This window comes from Perognathus longimembris, chromosome 18 (assembly GCF_023159225.1).
Source record: "Perognathus longimembris pacificus isolate PPM17 chromosome 18, ASM2315922v1, whole genome shotgun sequence".
NCBI lineage: Eukaryota > Metazoa > Chordata > Mammalia > Rodentia > Heteromyidae > Perognathus > Perognathus longimembris.
In genome coordinates, this window is record NC_063178.1 from 24,223,004 (window position 1) to 24,239,485 (window position 16,482).

A 16,482-nucleotide genomic window follows, 5' to 3' on the forward strand; every position below is an offset into this window, starting at 1 on the left:
AGCCAGCCCAGGAAGAAAAGTCCTTGAGACTTTTATTTCCAATTAACCAGGGGAAAAACAGGCCAGAAATTGAGCTGTGGCTCAAATGGCAGAGCCCTAGCCTTGAGCAAAGAAAGCTCAACAATTACAGCCAGCCCTTAGCTCAGGTCTCAGGACCAGCACACAAAAAAAGTCAAATGAAAATAAATTAAAAACAGAAAAAGAAATGGAAACTGAAGAAACATTAAGAAATATAAAGAAGGTCAAATGGCCAACTATAGACATTCCTGTCAGAGAAAATGGGATACTGGGGGTGGGGGGCGGGGGGAACTCCTAAGTAATCACAAAAGATGAAGAACATCTTTATGAATATTCAGAACCCCAAGGAAAAAGATCTTAAAAGTTGTCATGAAGAAAAATGAAAAGATTATCTACAAAGGTATAATAAATAAGTTTAGCATCAAAGTTTTTAATAAGAACAGTAGATGCCAGAAGCAGTGTAACAATGCTTTTTTAAATCCTGTGGGCAAAATAAGTTTGTATTTCTGGCTTCTGATGATCAATCACTGAAGACAGACATTTTCTGACATGAAAAGACTTGGAGATTTTTCCTATCCACACACCTTCTGAAAAAAGTTACTTCAGAATGTGCACTACAGGCTACAAATGATGAGATTCTAAAGCAAACATCACTAATGAAAATATGAATTTTCTTTAACAAATGGAAAGATTGCTTTAAGAAGTTGGATGGCCTTAGAAATATATGAATCACATGATCCCTTTTATCTTGTTAACATAAAAATCAAGGCCAATTAGCAACCCATAGTGGGAAGGGAATACTAAAAAGTCTCAATACAGACACAAACTAAATGTAACAAAGTTTTAACCAAGTGATCTAAAACAACAAAGGAACAAGATCTTCTGGACCCTGAAATTTAGAATTTTTTTATAAAATATTTTTTATTGTCAAAGTGAAGTACAGAGGGGTACGACAGTGAGTATATTTCTTATCCAACTAGAACATTCTTAAACGGCATAGATTCAACCACAGAAAGTTCGGTTCTTAGGGACAACTGGCCAACAGACGTAGAATTTTTTTTACCATAATTATAAAATATTAATGTCTCAATCTTTAATTGTACAAACCTATTTTGTATATGTAATAGGCCTAGAAGTACAAAGAAGAAAAGAGTATAAAATACCATCTAAAATTTATGGTAAACGAAAGAAAAATGTTAAATGAAAAACAAGTTACGGATACAATGGAAACCACAGAGAAATGACAAAACCAGAGAAGCCAAATTCCACATTTTCCCTGATAGAGAAGCTAATGATGATGACTTTATTTCTTCAAGTCCATAATTCAAATCTTCTTTTATTGATGCCTATCATTAGAAATTTTCCTACCCATACTTCTTTGCCTGTCAAGCAGAGTTTACTTCCTCTGCATCTATGTTCCTAATGTTTCTAGCCCTTGTTCTGCCTCCTCAAATCTCACTTCTGGGCCGGAGCACCTTGAAATTGTCTCCTACAAGACGGCCAAATGCATGGGAGGAAATGCCAAGCCAGCCCTTCCAGTCGCTGTCTTGAAAGGGGTCAGGGACCCGCAGGCTGTCATGGCAGCGGTGCTGGTGTGGAGAGGAAATGGCTTGCCGTGTGTTTACTGACTCTGCCTCCTCTCCTTTTGTTTGCTTGATATTTGTGTCTGAAAAGTATTTCACTTTATAAGGCCAAGCTTCAAAACAACAAAAGCACTAACCTGATTTTTCTGTAAGAAATCCTGGATTTTCAACTTTCGCCTCCCTTGGATTTCCCAGTATAGCCATTCACATTCAAGAATGGAGCAACTAGAAATAGCTTATTCTTTGACTAATATGTATTCAGAGAAACTGAAAAGGTTGAACTCCCAGAGCTAAAGGAGCCACTAGGTAAGAATGCCAAGACTGAAAGGAGAAGGGGGGAAAAACAGCCAATAATACCAGAACTGTACACTAAAACCATCCAAAGAAACAGATGAAAACATTCACGTTTTATGTTACTAAAGTAGAGCTTTTAAGCACTTAATATGTTTCTACATTACCACAACATCTTAATCATTTTTCAAGCACCTTCTCATACCTTACTCTCATCTTGTGCCATTTACCCACATCTCATCACATTCCAGCAATATTTGCTTTCTTTCTGTGCCAAACACACTAGAAGCTCATTCCTGTCTGAAGGCTTTCCCTGCTGCTGTTCCAATCTGGAATATGATTGCCTCTGCGTGTCAAAACTGTCTCCTCATCCTTCCTTTCTCTGCTCAAGGTCACCTCTTCAAAGAAACCTTTTCTCTCTCTCCTCAACACTCTGCTAAATGCATCCTATTCTGGCCCCCACCGTTCTCAACCATATTATCCTGTCTAATCTCCTTATAGTAAGGGGGCCAGGGGTACAACAGGTGCTTCTATGTTCTTGTAGCACTTAGTCCCATCAAGAATTATTGTTTTAGGCCAGGAATGGTGGCTCACACTTTTAGTACCATCTGCTCTCAGGTGGCATATATCAGGAGGATCACAGTTTGAAGCCAGCCTAGTCAAGAAGTGACATCCTGCCTCAGTCAATGAACTGGGAACTGTGAGACACATCCATAGTTCCAGCTGCTTGGGGGGAGGATATGTTTGTGACTCTGGGTCAGAGGCCAGCTCCAGGCACAAAAGCAAGACCCTGCCTGAGAAAAAGCTAAGCAATAAAAAGGGTAGGGAATGTGACTCAGCTGCTAGAGCACCTGCATACCAAGCATGAGGCCCTGAATTCAAACCACAGTACTATCAACTATATATGTTTTTCTTTGGTTGGACTATTTCTCTCTCTCCCCACACCCATAAAAAGTCCATGAGATCAGGGATGTTGTTTGTCATGTGGACTGTTCTACCACAGCACCTGTAGCCCAATTTCGGAGACATGCTATAATCTTTAAAATACTTACACATTCCAGAAGTATCCTCTTTACATATATGATTATTTATTCAGTACAACAATAAAGGGGATCTGTTTATAGATGAGATTAAACCACAGAGAGTTCTAAAACTTCCCTGTGTCACACAGTAAGGGAAAAATGGAGATTTGTATTCAAACCTGGGCTTCTAATTCCCAAGCTCCTCCTCCCAGACACTATTCCACATTGCCTCCCTGAGATGTGTGCAACACTTGCGCAAGGCACTAAAGACAGAAAGTTATAAAACATGGTTCTTGAACTCCTGGGATGCTTAGAACTGTGTGAGGAAACGTGCATTTTACATAAAGAGAGAAAAACAGGAGCATATTGCTCTCACGAGCACCCCTGGTTTAAAGTCAAGAAAACAAGAGTGGTTGGGGATATGGCCTCGTATACATGAAGCCCTGGATTCAATTCCCCAGCACCACATATACAGAAAACAGCCAGAAGTGGCACTGTGGCTCAAGGGGTAGAGTGTGAGCCTTGAGCAAAAAGAAGCCAGGGACAGTGCTCAGGCCCTGAGTTCAAGCCCCAGGACTGGCAAAAAAAAAGAGCCAAAAATAAAAGGAAGGAGAATCAGGAATACACAGCTCAGTACTTCCGCCTTCTGAGGAGTACCTCTGAGTTCCCTGTATTTATAAACATGAGATACTGATACTGTCATTCACAAGATTAGACTAAAACTGAAGTCGCTCAACAATTTTGAATTTTTACAATATTATAAAATTAATTATATGTGTTTTAACTGTATTCAAATACTATTTACAAGTTTCTCAACTTTGTGTTTAAGGACCAACTACTGAATTTTAATGATTTTGTTTTTATTTGGCCTCATGATTCTACCTCCATATTATTCCATTCACAAGGACTTAGGAGGGACTAGGAACACCTTATCAGGCCCCTCATATGGTCCTGCCCATGCAGGTTTATACTCAGTGAATAAGTAGTACACATTAATCTTTATTTGGTTACTCTGTATCTTTTTATTTGTGCCTATTCTTACTTGTAATTTCACTGTGGCCATAGCTAGTACAAGTGATGGTGATTATTTCCCGAGTCTTTCAACAAGACTACTTCCTCAGTCAATATCTGTAACAGCCTTCTCAAAGGTTTGCCTGACTCAGAAAAGTCACAATCTTTATCTTTGTTTCCATGAGCCCGCTTGGACCAAACTCTACCATTCACAACATTGCCTCACATTTCTCCATAATTAACACTGTGTGCAAACAACAAACCCCTTGTCCTCACCCTGTATAGCATGTGTTTTTGTATTTATGGATGGAGAATGAAGATCTTCATCATTTAGTTTACACTAAAGTATATTGGGATGTCTAAACATTCTTATCTATCATATGGTCATTGTTTTTTCACACTTCTGACTTAAAAAGCTCTACTCATCAGTAGTATTAAAATCTACATGTTTAAAATCTACAGTAGTAAACTACTGTATTCTAATCTGACCTAATCAGTAGTATTAAAATCTACATCTACAGTATTAAAATTGACATTAAAGTCTTAAGTAATATCTACATATATATAACACTTTGGCCACTAATTCTAGGAAATTCATTTCTAATAATCAGTTCAACTTCCTAACCAATTAGAGTGGAATCAATAGTTAAAATGGCATAAAATATTTAAGTATATTTATCTAAATATTGTGTGTGTGTGTGTGTGCGTGTGTGTGTGTGTGTGTGTGACTGTTAGGGTCCTTTTCATGATATAAGCCTGGATTAGCCTAATGATTGCTTTTACATTTTGAAATAAAATTCCAAAGTTCAAGCACAGTCAACTGCATTGATAAATGCTCCAGATATTGGATTCCTCAACTATCTACTGTGGAAGAGTAGTTCAGTTTTATCTGAATACAAAGTTGCTCTGTGGTAGGGAGAGATTTATGAACAAGTAAAATGATATTACACAACATCATAACTTGGTCATTGTTTTTCATCTGCTCATTCATCACTATTAGCTCTCTCTCCCACTCTTTCCTTCCTACTCTATACTCCACTCCTTTCTCTATTCCCGTGGATATCCCACACACACACACACACACACACACACACACACACACACACATTTTCATTCAGAAGTCATCTTTTAATGGAAAATTCTAAATATAAAACATTTCACCATATTTAATGAAATAATATTTAGCAACAAATTAGACCAATAATCTTGTGGGATTTCTTTCTGATCGCTAATAACATGGAAATATAAATTAGCCAATACTTCCATTAATCCATCAGATTTTATGGGTTTTCATTAATTTCTAGAGTTCTGTATGTAAGTAGAAATGTGATCTGACAAACGAATGAGTACATGTGTATGTGTGCAAAAGCATACAAATTACATACATATACACAAAATGAAGGATCCTAGAAATAAAGACATCCTTTAACTAGCATATTTTAGGTGATATCATATATGTTCTATATGTTCTTCTACATGAGTCGCTTACAAACTCAATCCCCCCTCCCATACTATCAGGGATATTTAAAAATATTTATAGGCATGGTCATACATGTGTGCTTACTGCTGGTAACCAATGCATAGACAAATAGAGACAGATAGCAGCAGTAGATAGAAGGGGAGATAACCTAGGTGCTACAAAATGAATGAAAAGTGCCTCAAAATGTATGTGACAACCCATAACAAAGGATCATATGGTTCAAAGTGTTAATGGTATCATCTAAGGCACCAAATAATCAGAAAACTAAACTCTTCATTCTATTCCAAGCCACAGATTGGAAAAAAAAATGTTCATTGCTACTATAATTCTGTTTAAATCTCTTTGACCAAAACCAGTCATTGCTACAGAAAAATTTACTTCCACCAAGAAACCTTCAATCACTTTATAAAGAAGAGACACATTTACTCCCTCATACATTAGTCTATTGGTAGTCTTTTATTTCTACTATTGTAGCTATTTTCCCACAGAGGAAATGAACTTGACCCAATGACATGGCAAAGATTTTCATAATTCTTACCTAATTTATTCTGAAAATACAAGTTTCTGCAGTGCCTGGCTCAATATTTTTAAGTTTCATATGCATTAAAATATGGTTATATGTTCTAGTATGGCTTACATTTCTAAAAAAGTTATTATTAAGACAAATATCAAGTCAGGTACTAGTGGCTCATGCCTGTAATCCTAGCTACTCAGGAGGCTGAGATCTGAGGCTTGCAGTTCAAAGCCAACCCAGGCAGGAAAGCCCGTGAGACTCTTATCTCCAATAAACCTCTCAGAAAAAGCTGGAAGTGGCACTGTGGCTCAAAGTGGTAGAGCACTAGCCTTGAGAAAAAATAAAAAATAAACACCAAAAATTCAGAAACAGCACCCAGGTCCTGAGTTCAAGCCCCAGGACAGGGGGATATATTACCAAGAAGGCAGGGGAGGGGAAGGGTCAGTCATGGGGATGGAAAGAGGGAGGGAAGAAGGGAAAAAATGATACTTAGATAACCAGATTATTGCCTGGTCAAATTAATTTTCCAGTTATGAGGTTAAATCATATGTAAGTTGATAAATACTATCTATAATGAAGGTGCTTAAATGAGATGCATCCAACTAGATGCATCCTAGGATTGTTTTAAGGCACTGTCATATTCTTAGGCATAAAAAATAAATTCAGTAATAGCTTCTACACAAGTATACTACAGTGTAGTATACTACTACTAGACTAGAGGTAGTATAGCTTTAGCATTGAAAGAAGGAAGGGGGAAAATACTGAAAGACTTTTTGCCAGGAAGATTAAAACTTCTAAACTAAAGTATTTCACAGAGTAGCACTCTGCTTAAACATTTTTGTTTGTTTTGTGTCTCTGTGGCTTGAACTGTGGGCCTGGGCACTGTCACCGAGCTTTTTTACTCAAGACTAGCTCTCTACCACTTGAGCCATAACTCTACTCTGGCTTTCTGGTGGTTAATTGGAGAGAAGAGTCTCATGGACTTTCCTGCCCACACTGGCTTTAAACCTCAAACCTCAGATCTCGGCCTCCTGGGTAGCTAGGGTTATAAACATGGGCTACAGACAACCGCCCACCTAAATGTTTTCCTAGACCTTTTTTTCCTATAAGAAGACTTACTAATGAACAAATCCCCAGCCAGAGTGGAAATTGCACACAGAAATAAATTGTTAGTGAAAACTGAAGAGCAGATAAGGCTGAAAGATCAGCAAAATAAGCCCCACCGATACATGACACACTCATGTGCTGGGAAAGAGCTGGATAATGCTGTTGGCTTTAAACTCTGAAACACAGCCCTGATGCCAGTGAACTGCTTATTTGCACATAATAACCATCAAGCTGCCTAAGTTATTAAAAAAAAAACAACAACCATGCACTGCATTAGTGATTCCGCATAAGTAATTCTTCAAACGCCAGCCAGAACTAAAGAGAGAAAATAGTTCAAGTCCTGATGCCATGGTACCAAACAACTACAAAATAACAACATACTTCATGGTGTCCCAGCATTCTAAAATATAAATACAAAATGCAATGTTTGCTCAACTTAATAGCACATTGAAGTCTGAAACAAAAAGCCTTAAAACCTGAACAGAGTGTCACAAACAGCTGCCTTTCTGACATTGAAAATACTACTTGGTTTATTAAGAAGTTGAAGCCATAACGTCAGCGTCGTGAGGACACAAATTCCCTCTCTATAGGGTGAGCATATACTCTTGCAATTCGTTCAGCAGTCTTGGAAGTCCCACTTTTGCTTTCAAATGCATATTCTAGAACATGGCAAGAAAATCTTGTGTCACTGCCACACCAAAATAAATAGCTCTTTCTAAAATTTTAAAGCTCATTATGGAGGCAAATTTTGAAAAGAGAACATTTTTAAGAGTAAGAAACTCCAAAATGTCCAAACATTGATTATCTTAAAGGAAATTACTGATTTATACTGAAGGCCTTGGTTTAGAAGTCTGTGGAACAATTCCATATTGAGGTTAAATACACTTGTAGGAGGAAATGTTTTAAGATCTGGAAACTCGTAACATACTTATACTTAATTTGAAATGGAGTTCTCATTTCTATTAGCTTATATGGTTAACTTCTTATACCTGGATTGGGCTTTCTGTAAATATTCTATGAGAGAATTACTATCATTACAAAACCAAATTATATCATACCATTTTGCAGGATCCTGGAGTCACATGGATCAGACCTGTTTCCAAAGTTTCCTATTGCTTACTTGGCCAGGCCACTTACGAATTCTCAGTACAGAGGTATCGGGTGTGTGGACGAGCAAGCCCAATACCAATACCATTATAATCTCCAAACATCTAGACACAGAAGTTAATAAAGTTTTAACTCCAGGCTATCACATTTCTCACAATACAAGACACTTATTTGTATGATTCACACAAAAAAAGGTAAATACGGATCATCTATTTGGGACAAGTAGATTCGTTCTAGTTAACACTGTCTTCCATTTTAGCTTTTTGTGCCAGTCCTGGGGCTTGAACTCAGTGCCTGGGCTCTGTCTCCAAGCTTCTTTTTCCTCAAGGTTTGTGCTCAGCCACTTGGGCCACAGCACCACTTCTGTCTTTTTCTGAGTAAATAGAGATAAGAGTCTCCCAAACTTTCCTGCCCCAGCTGGCTTCAAAATCTGATCCTCACATCTCAACCTCCTGAGTAGCTAGGATTACAGGCATAAGCCACCAGTGCCTGGCCTCTATTTTTCATTTTTTTAAAGAGTGGAACAGAGTCAGATAATTAAGAAAGCAGCATATGGTAACAGGAAGATTACATAAGCCTTGGACATAGCTGATCTACATTTGATTTTGGCTCCCCAACTTACTATCAAAGTCATCTTAGGTAGATTGCTCCACTCTTCCGAAAGAGTAACTACATGAGCATTCTAAGCATCGAATGTAGTGGTATAAATAAACATCTAATTTTATAGTAGGTGCTCAATAAATATTGAACAAATTCCTTAGCTGTTTGAGACTTGTCCTCAAGTGCAAGTGAGATGAAACCAAATGAATCCTAGAGTTCTGCTCAGTTTGTCAAAAAAAGAAGTGATTCCCAAGGGAATTCACCTTCATTTAAATTCAGCAACACTTAGAGAATCTTTGTGTGTGTGTGTGTGTGTGTGTGTGTGTGTGTGTGTGTGTGTGCGTGTGTGAGAGAGAGAAAGAGAAAGACAGAGACAGAGAGACAGAGACAGAGAGAGATGGCATGCATGCTGGTCCTGCGGATCAAACTTTGGGTCTAAGCACTGTCTCTGATCTCCCTTGGTTCAAAGTTAGCATGCTACCATTTGTGCCACAGTGTCACTTCCAGCTTTTTCTGTGATTAATTGGAGATAAGAGTCTCACCGACTTTCCTGCCGTAGCTGGCTTCAAGCCTCAATTATCAGATCTTAGCCTCCTGAGTAGCTAGGCATAGAGGCATGAGACACTGGCACCCGACTTAAAGCATCTTTTACCCATCTGAGGCAATTAACACTTCCAGATACCACCAGAAAAATGGGAGCCAACTCTATAGTACTTGCAGTTCCACAAAGAAAAAAATTAACCTGCAAGTCAAGGAACCCTAAATGAACCTTAAATGAACTCTATAAGGATATCACAAATGTCATAAGTAAATAACTACATTGTGTATATATACCACATTTTCTTGATCCATTCATCTACTGAGGGCATCTGGGTTGGTTCCACATCTTAGCTATGGTAAATAACACTGCAATGAACATGGTTGTGCTGATAGTTTTAGTGTGGCCTTCTTTGTGATCCTTTGGGTAAATGCCCAGGAGTGGGATTGCTGGGTCAAAGGGGAGCTATATGTTTAGTCTTTTGAGGAACCGCCATACTGCTTTCCAGACATAAAATAATTTTTTTAGGAAAGTTACATTACTACTTTCTGGTTTTTTCTCAAGTAGAAAATAGGAACTAAAATATTTATACTATTACTAAACAAGAGACTCAAGAAACATTAAGAGAAATTAGCACTACTGTTGAAAGAAAAAATAATAAATTTCTTATATTTGTGTTTTACACTAGGTTTTAAAATTTCAAGACTCTTGTCATTTTGAAACAGTGCAAAATAAAATTACTCTGATTTTTTAAAGTGAAAAATGGTGATGTAGGAAGATATTTGACTATGTTCTCGTCATTACTTTTTTTTTTTTTTTTTTTTTGGCCAGTCCTGGGCCTTGGACTCAGGACCTGAGCACGGTCCCTGGCTTCTTTTTGCTCAAGGCTAGCACTCTACCACTTGAGCCAACAGCGCCACTTCTGGCCGTTTTCTGTATATGTGGTGCTGGGGAATTGAACCCAGGGCCTCATGTATACGAGGCAAGCAGTCTTGCCACTAGGCCATATCCCCAGCCCTCGTCATTACTTTTGAACTTAATTTTTTCAATTTATATTTTCCAAAAATACAATGTAATTAACTTAAATCTTGAATCTTATAAGATCCAGAAATGTATTCATTGATCTTCAATCAGAATTTTAGCCACAAAGCTTTCCCTACATTTTTCTTCCATGAGTAAATCATTATCAGTGGATTTTTCATTACACATGAGTCTTTTTGAAAATAACACTCTACATGTTTAAAATAATCTTTAAAATCATTACTAGAGCTCCAAAGCATGGTTTCAAATTTTTATTTCAGATTTACTCTGATACTATACCTATCTAACATTATCTATCTATATATATTTTTTCTGGTCCTGAGACTTGAACTCAGGGCCTGGGCACTGTTTCGGAGTCTCTTTGTACTCTCACTCTGCCACTTGAGTCAAAGCACCATTTCCAGCTTTTACTGAGTAGTTTATTAGAGATAAGAATCTAACAGACTTTCCTGCCCAGGCTAGATTGAAACAGAGATCCTCAGATCTCAGCCTCCTGAGTAGCTAGGATTACAGGCCTGAGCCACTGGCATCTGGCTCTCTCTATATTTAGATTACATGTATTAGACATTAAAGCATTAGCCACAAAACACTTTCATAAGTGTGAAGAGACATAAAAGGCCTATTTAAATATCTCAAATGTATAAATGTAATCCTTTATAAAAACTCAACAACTATGCTCTATGGGTATGGATTTGTTGTAAAAGACACTGGAGGGCTGGGAATATGGCCTAGTGGCAAGAGTGCTTGCCCTTGTATACGTGAAGCCCTAGGTTCGATTCCTTAGCACCACATATATAGAAAAGGGCAGAAGTGGCGTTGTGGCTCAAGTTGACAGAGTGCTAGCCTTGAGCAAAAAGAAGCCAGGGACAGTGCTCAGGCCCTGAGTTCAAGCCCCAGAACTGGCAAAAAAAAAAAAAAAGATACTAGCGAATACAATGCTTATAATCCTAGCATTTGAGAAGCAGAGGTAGAAGAAAGATCATGAGTTTGAGGTAACCTATGCCACTTAGCAAGACCCTGTCTCCAAAGGAAAATGATATATACCCAACATATTTCATGTGCACTAGTCCAGGAAGTGTCTCCTAGATATATACTAGAGCATAGGTCTAAACTGAAAGCAGAAGGGCTGTTTTCCATTTATGTTGTTACAGTTTTGATTTGTAATGTTGGAATAACTCATTCACCTTTCAGGTTCAACTTCTTTAAGAAACAAGTGGATACTCCTGATCCCTTTAAGGTTTCTTCTAGCTTCTAGAATGATCATTTGCGCAGATTTTCCACACTAAATTTGAAGAGCACATGGGGCAAATGTGCTCTAGGAGTGCTTGTCTTGCTCTTTGAGGAGCTCTCAAGAATGGCCAACCTCTGTTGAGAGCCAAACAATAGATGTCCTGGCTTTGTGCCTTGACTGAAGAACATCTCTGATGACTATAAAAGATGAAAACTAACTCCACATTAAAGAGTATGTAGGGGCCATGTAAGTCCTCCACAGCCTCAGACCTTTTGTGTCCTCAGCCTTTCATCTTGACTGGTGTAAGGCACTGGGTTTTTTTGAGGTAACCTTTACTTTTTGGTTCTTAGACAAACAATTGTGAAAGGGAATGGTTTTCATCCCCTTGGAAATGCATTCCTTTTTATTATGTGTCAGCTCCATGGTAAGCAGCACCCTTAGGCTACCTTCACAAAATGTGGTTCAGCATAGTCATGACAAGATAAAGCGGGCTTCACCCCAGGCTCTATCATTTAATCACGTGTGGTTCTGGGCAAAAAGCTTAAGCCCTCCATCCTTAGACATCCAAACAGAATAAAACTAAACTCAGAGGATTGTTATAAAAATTACCCAGAAGCCATGCCTGCAAAGGGGCACGAGAGTGACCTAGACTAAATGTGTACACAGACAGACAGGGTGGGGGGAGAGGGAGAGGGAGGAAGGATCAGGAATAGAGACTGGAGGACAGATAGACTAGAAAATAAACAGAGAAGGACAGACAGACAGACAGACAGAGATCCTCATGCCCCTTGAAAGAGTCTTCTAAAGGCCTTCTTTGCTGACACTGAATGGCATCTACTGGCCTTCCTTTTGAACATGCTCTGTGGCAAAGATTCAAAGCTAGGACAAAGATTCAAAGCTGGGCTCAGCTCTTCTAGGAGGAAATGAATTATTCCAAAAGTAGGAATGTTATTGTGGTTTACGACATGGTCTTTAAAAGAAATCCTAAGGTCATACAAAGTCCAAGAAAGGGGCTTGCTTTCCATGTATGCCTCCTCAAATGTTGCTAGCATTAAAAGCTACAGAATTCATAAATGCATGATTCTCAGTAACTTGCTTGAGGCCACTCACCAGTAACTGGCAGCAGTGGGATGACTAAGCCTCTGACTTTCCCTCTTGATCACTCAGTACTTGGTCTGGTGATTTTCATCAGGTCACATCCTGATGGAAGTTGTGCCAAAGCAGAACCACCCACTTGCAGTTTTCTCACTTCTTCCCAGATCCCCCAAAGGTAAAGAAGCAACCTTAGCCCCATGGCCAGGACCTTCTTTCCAGAGCCACCTAGCATGGCTTAGGGAGAACAGTCAGTTGACAGCCTTCTCCCAAACCTCCCTCTGTGTGTGTGTGTGTGTGTGTCCTGGGGCTTGAACTCAGGGCTTGAGTACTGTTCCTTAGATTTTTTTACTCAAGTCTGGTGCTACTTGAACCATAGCTCCACTTCCAGCTTTTTTTTTGGGGGGGGGGGATGGTTAATTGGAGCTAAGCATCACACAGACTTTTTGTCCTGTCTGATTTTGAACTTCCATTCTCAGATCTCAGCAGCTAGGATTACAGGTGTGAGCCATTGCGTAATTCTTAACGGTTACTTCCAGGAGCTCCTGGCCACAAAGCCCAGGCTCTTCTCAAGGCAGAAGTTACCACCTGAAAATTCCAAGTTTTCACCTTCTCTCAAATGCCATACTGTACCTCCAAACAGGAAATACAGCACTGCTCGTTTCCATTAGGACCCATCTCTTTCTCCCTGGGATGACTTCGTGTATAAAGTATGTGAGCATAGAAAGGATTGACAAGGAACCCTTAGGTAAGCCTAACCCAGGGACTGAGAGAATCAAAAGTCCCAAAGAAAAGAAGACGGCTGGGGAAGCGAGGGAAGCCGGGTAGTGAGAAGACACTGACCAAGCTGCCAAGTCTGGATCCTCGCGACAGCTCTGCTGCTGACAGTGACTCACTGCCGAGTGGCCAGAAGTGCCCAGGGGATGGCACAGGTTTAATTATAAGCTCTGCCGCTGACTAACAGCAAACTGGTGCCCCAAACTACACAGGCAGGAAGCCGGCAGAGGCTACCCCCAAGGTGGCGGCCACAAGGAACTCCGCTTCTCCAGCTGCCTTTCCTCCTGCCTTCTGACATTCAGCACTCCTCCTGATGCCTGTACCCCAAGTTCTCCAAGTTCGATGGCACCACCCCTCTGGGGAATTCCCCTCCTTCCCATCATTGGGATGAGGGGAAGCACGAGGAGGCTGCGTGGTCTCAGCTCTACCAAGTGTGCCCCCTTTCCCGGGGGGGGGGGGGGCTCTCAGCGTGTGGCTTTCTCCAAGTGCCTGAAGCTGACAAACACGGGGTGCTTTCCCCCTTAAACACATGAGGAGCCGCTGGGGCATCCTCTGGCCCAAGACTTTGATCTGCAAGTGGGAGAGGAAAGTGTCACGGGGGCAGCTGTGCGTTCTTTGCCCCCCACACACGCACCCACCCTGGCCACCTGAAGGGAGACTTCGGGGTGTGGCTGCTTCCCCTCTCCCTACCTGAACTCCGGGACCAGGTTAGGCTGCAAGCCATAGAAGGCGGCCGAGAGGGTCACCAGCCAGCCCGGCTTGTAACTCCCGTTCTCGCACTCCAGATAGGGCGGAGACCACCTGACGTGGCTCCGGTCGCCCCCGGCCCCGTCCCGGCGCCTCCAGCTGTGGCCCAGGCCCCGGGGCCCGGCGTTGGCGCCGCCACGCCGGTGCAAGTGCGGCCTCCACCTGCGCCGAAGGCCGTGGAACCACTCGGTGTCCTGCGTGGCGTTGGCCAGGTGGTGTGCGGAGGAGGACAGGTCCTGGAGCAGGACGCGGCCGTCGTCGCGCGTGGCCTGGAGGAAGACGTGCGGGGCGGGCGCGGAGGGCGAGCCGGCGCCGAGGGTGATGGCCGCCCGGGAGATGCTGGGCTCGCCCTCCAGGAGGCTGCGCACCAGCGCCTGGTACCACTCCAGGTCCTCCGGCAAGTTCTGCTCCCGGGACTTATTGCTCTGCAGCATGGTGTTGAGGAAGTTGGTGGCGTGTGTCAGCGTGTCCAGCGCCCCGTGCAGGGCGGGATGGGAGCCGGCGACAGCCGCCGCCTTCCCCGGCAGCCCCGCCAACTCGTAGCGGCCCGAGCAGTTGGCTCGCTTCAGCTGCTGGGAGTCCCCGGTGTGGAGGTAAGAGGCCACGTCCACCGGCACCTCCTCGCCGAGTTTCTGCGCCAAGATGGTGCCCTCCGCGGAGCGGCTCCCAGGAGCCGAGGGGTCCGGGGCAGGGGCTCGGGCCGGCGGCGGCGCGGGCTGCCTGCCCCGCGGGGCCCCCTCCCGCGGGGCCTCGGGCCGTCCCGGGGGGTCGCGTCCGGCGACCGCTCCCGACCCCAGGTGAGCGAGCAGGAGGCAGAGGAGGACGCGGCCAGCCATGGCTCCCATCCGGACCGCGGGGAGGAGCGGAGCTGAGCCCGGAGTCCCTCGCAGATTGGGGGGTGGTCGGTGTGATCAGCCGGAAGACTTTCCACTGGGGGTGGAGGGGGGCTCGGGGGAGGGGGGTCCTCGCCCTTCCCCAGATGGCACCCGATCCGGATGGACTCGCAAGTCAGAACGGCGCCCCCGTCGGCCCCGCGGGCTCCGCCGCGGTCGCGGGCCAGGCGGTCACCTGTGGCAGGGCGGGCTGGCGGCGCCCCGCTCGGCCCCGGGGCGGCCGGCCGGCGACTACGCACCCCGCAGCCCCGAGCGAACAGGTCCCATCCCCGGGCGCGCGGCGCGGCTGCGGTCCGCCCGCTGACGTCGCTGTGCTTGGCCGCGACCCGCGCCGCCGGCGCTCAGTGCGGCGCGTTCGAGAGCGGCCGCGGCTGCGGCTGCCACCCGGGCCGCCCCGGCCGCCGCTCCATCCTCGCGCCCGCCGCCGGTCCTTCCCGCCTCCGCCTCCGCCTCCGCCGCCACCCCCCGGCGCCCGGCGCCCCGGAGCCCGCGAGCGAGGCTGGCCGCGCGCACCCGGACCCGCACGGCCAGCGCGGGAGCCGGTCCTTCCCGAGACGGAGCCCCGGGGCGGTAGATCTTCCTCGGAAGACGCCCGTCCCGCCCTCCGGGGTGGAGAGGGCCCGGCAGCTGCTTAATTGGAGCCTTCAGGTTTGGCCACAAACCACACGCGGCCGCCTCGCCCTGCTCTCGGGAGGAAACCAGTTTAAAGAGACGGCTTGGCCGCAACCAAACCCTGGCAGGGCGGCTGCGAGTCGTCCTGCTCCCTGTTTGGTCGGCGCCGCTGTCAATCACTTGACTGCCGTTGGTTGGGCTGGGGCGGGAGCTGTCCAGTGCTGAACCCGAGGAGGCCCGGAGGAGGAGGAAGAGAAGGAGGGGGAGTGGGGGGAGAGAGGAGGAGGGGGAAGAGGGAGGAAGGGAGGGGGGGAAGAAGGATGGGGAAGAAGGGGAAGAAGAGGAGAGGGAAGAAGAAGGGGCAGGAGGGGGAGGAGAGGGAAGAAGAGAGAGAGGAGGAGGGTCCTTTCACCCACTCCTCTTGCGGATGACTGAGAAACCTGCAGGGATGGGTACTAGGAAGGAAAGTGTCAGGGCTTTGCGGGGTGGCTAGGAGCAAGGAAACTTGGACCGTACTGAGGTGGAGGGTGTTGGCATCTTGGATGCTTAGTTCAAGTAGCCTTTTCTTTTGCCTGGAAAAGAGGGAAAAGGGAGAAGTTTTCATTTCTGATTGAAATTGGAGGGGAGGGACAGTGAAAGGAGATGTGTCCTCCTGAGCATCTGCTCGTTTTTAAGCAAATTACCAAATCCTCTGCCTTGTTGTGGGTTAAAGAAATGATTAAAACCTACTTGCTGAGGCTGGTCTTAGCTGTGAGAGAGTAATAGAGACATCTACCGGCTGAGTTTCAAGGGGGAAAATAATGCCATACATAAGGCAT

The 16,482-nt window shown here is 44.0% G+C and overlaps 1 protein-coding gene across 1 annotated transcript in view; it reads right to left on the reverse strand.

Moving 5' to 3' along the window:
- Window positions 1-15,004, reverse strand: part of Gpr158 (G protein-coupled receptor 158) — a 296,234-nt gene extending 281,230 nt beyond the window's left edge. The window contains exon 1 of the mRNA XM_048367807.1: window positions 14,103-15,004. Coding sequence (XP_048223764.1) covers window positions 14,103-15,004 — 902 coding nt within the window. The remainder of the gene's footprint in view (window positions 1-14,102) is intronic.
- Window positions 15,005-16,482: the final 1,478 nt, after the last annotated feature.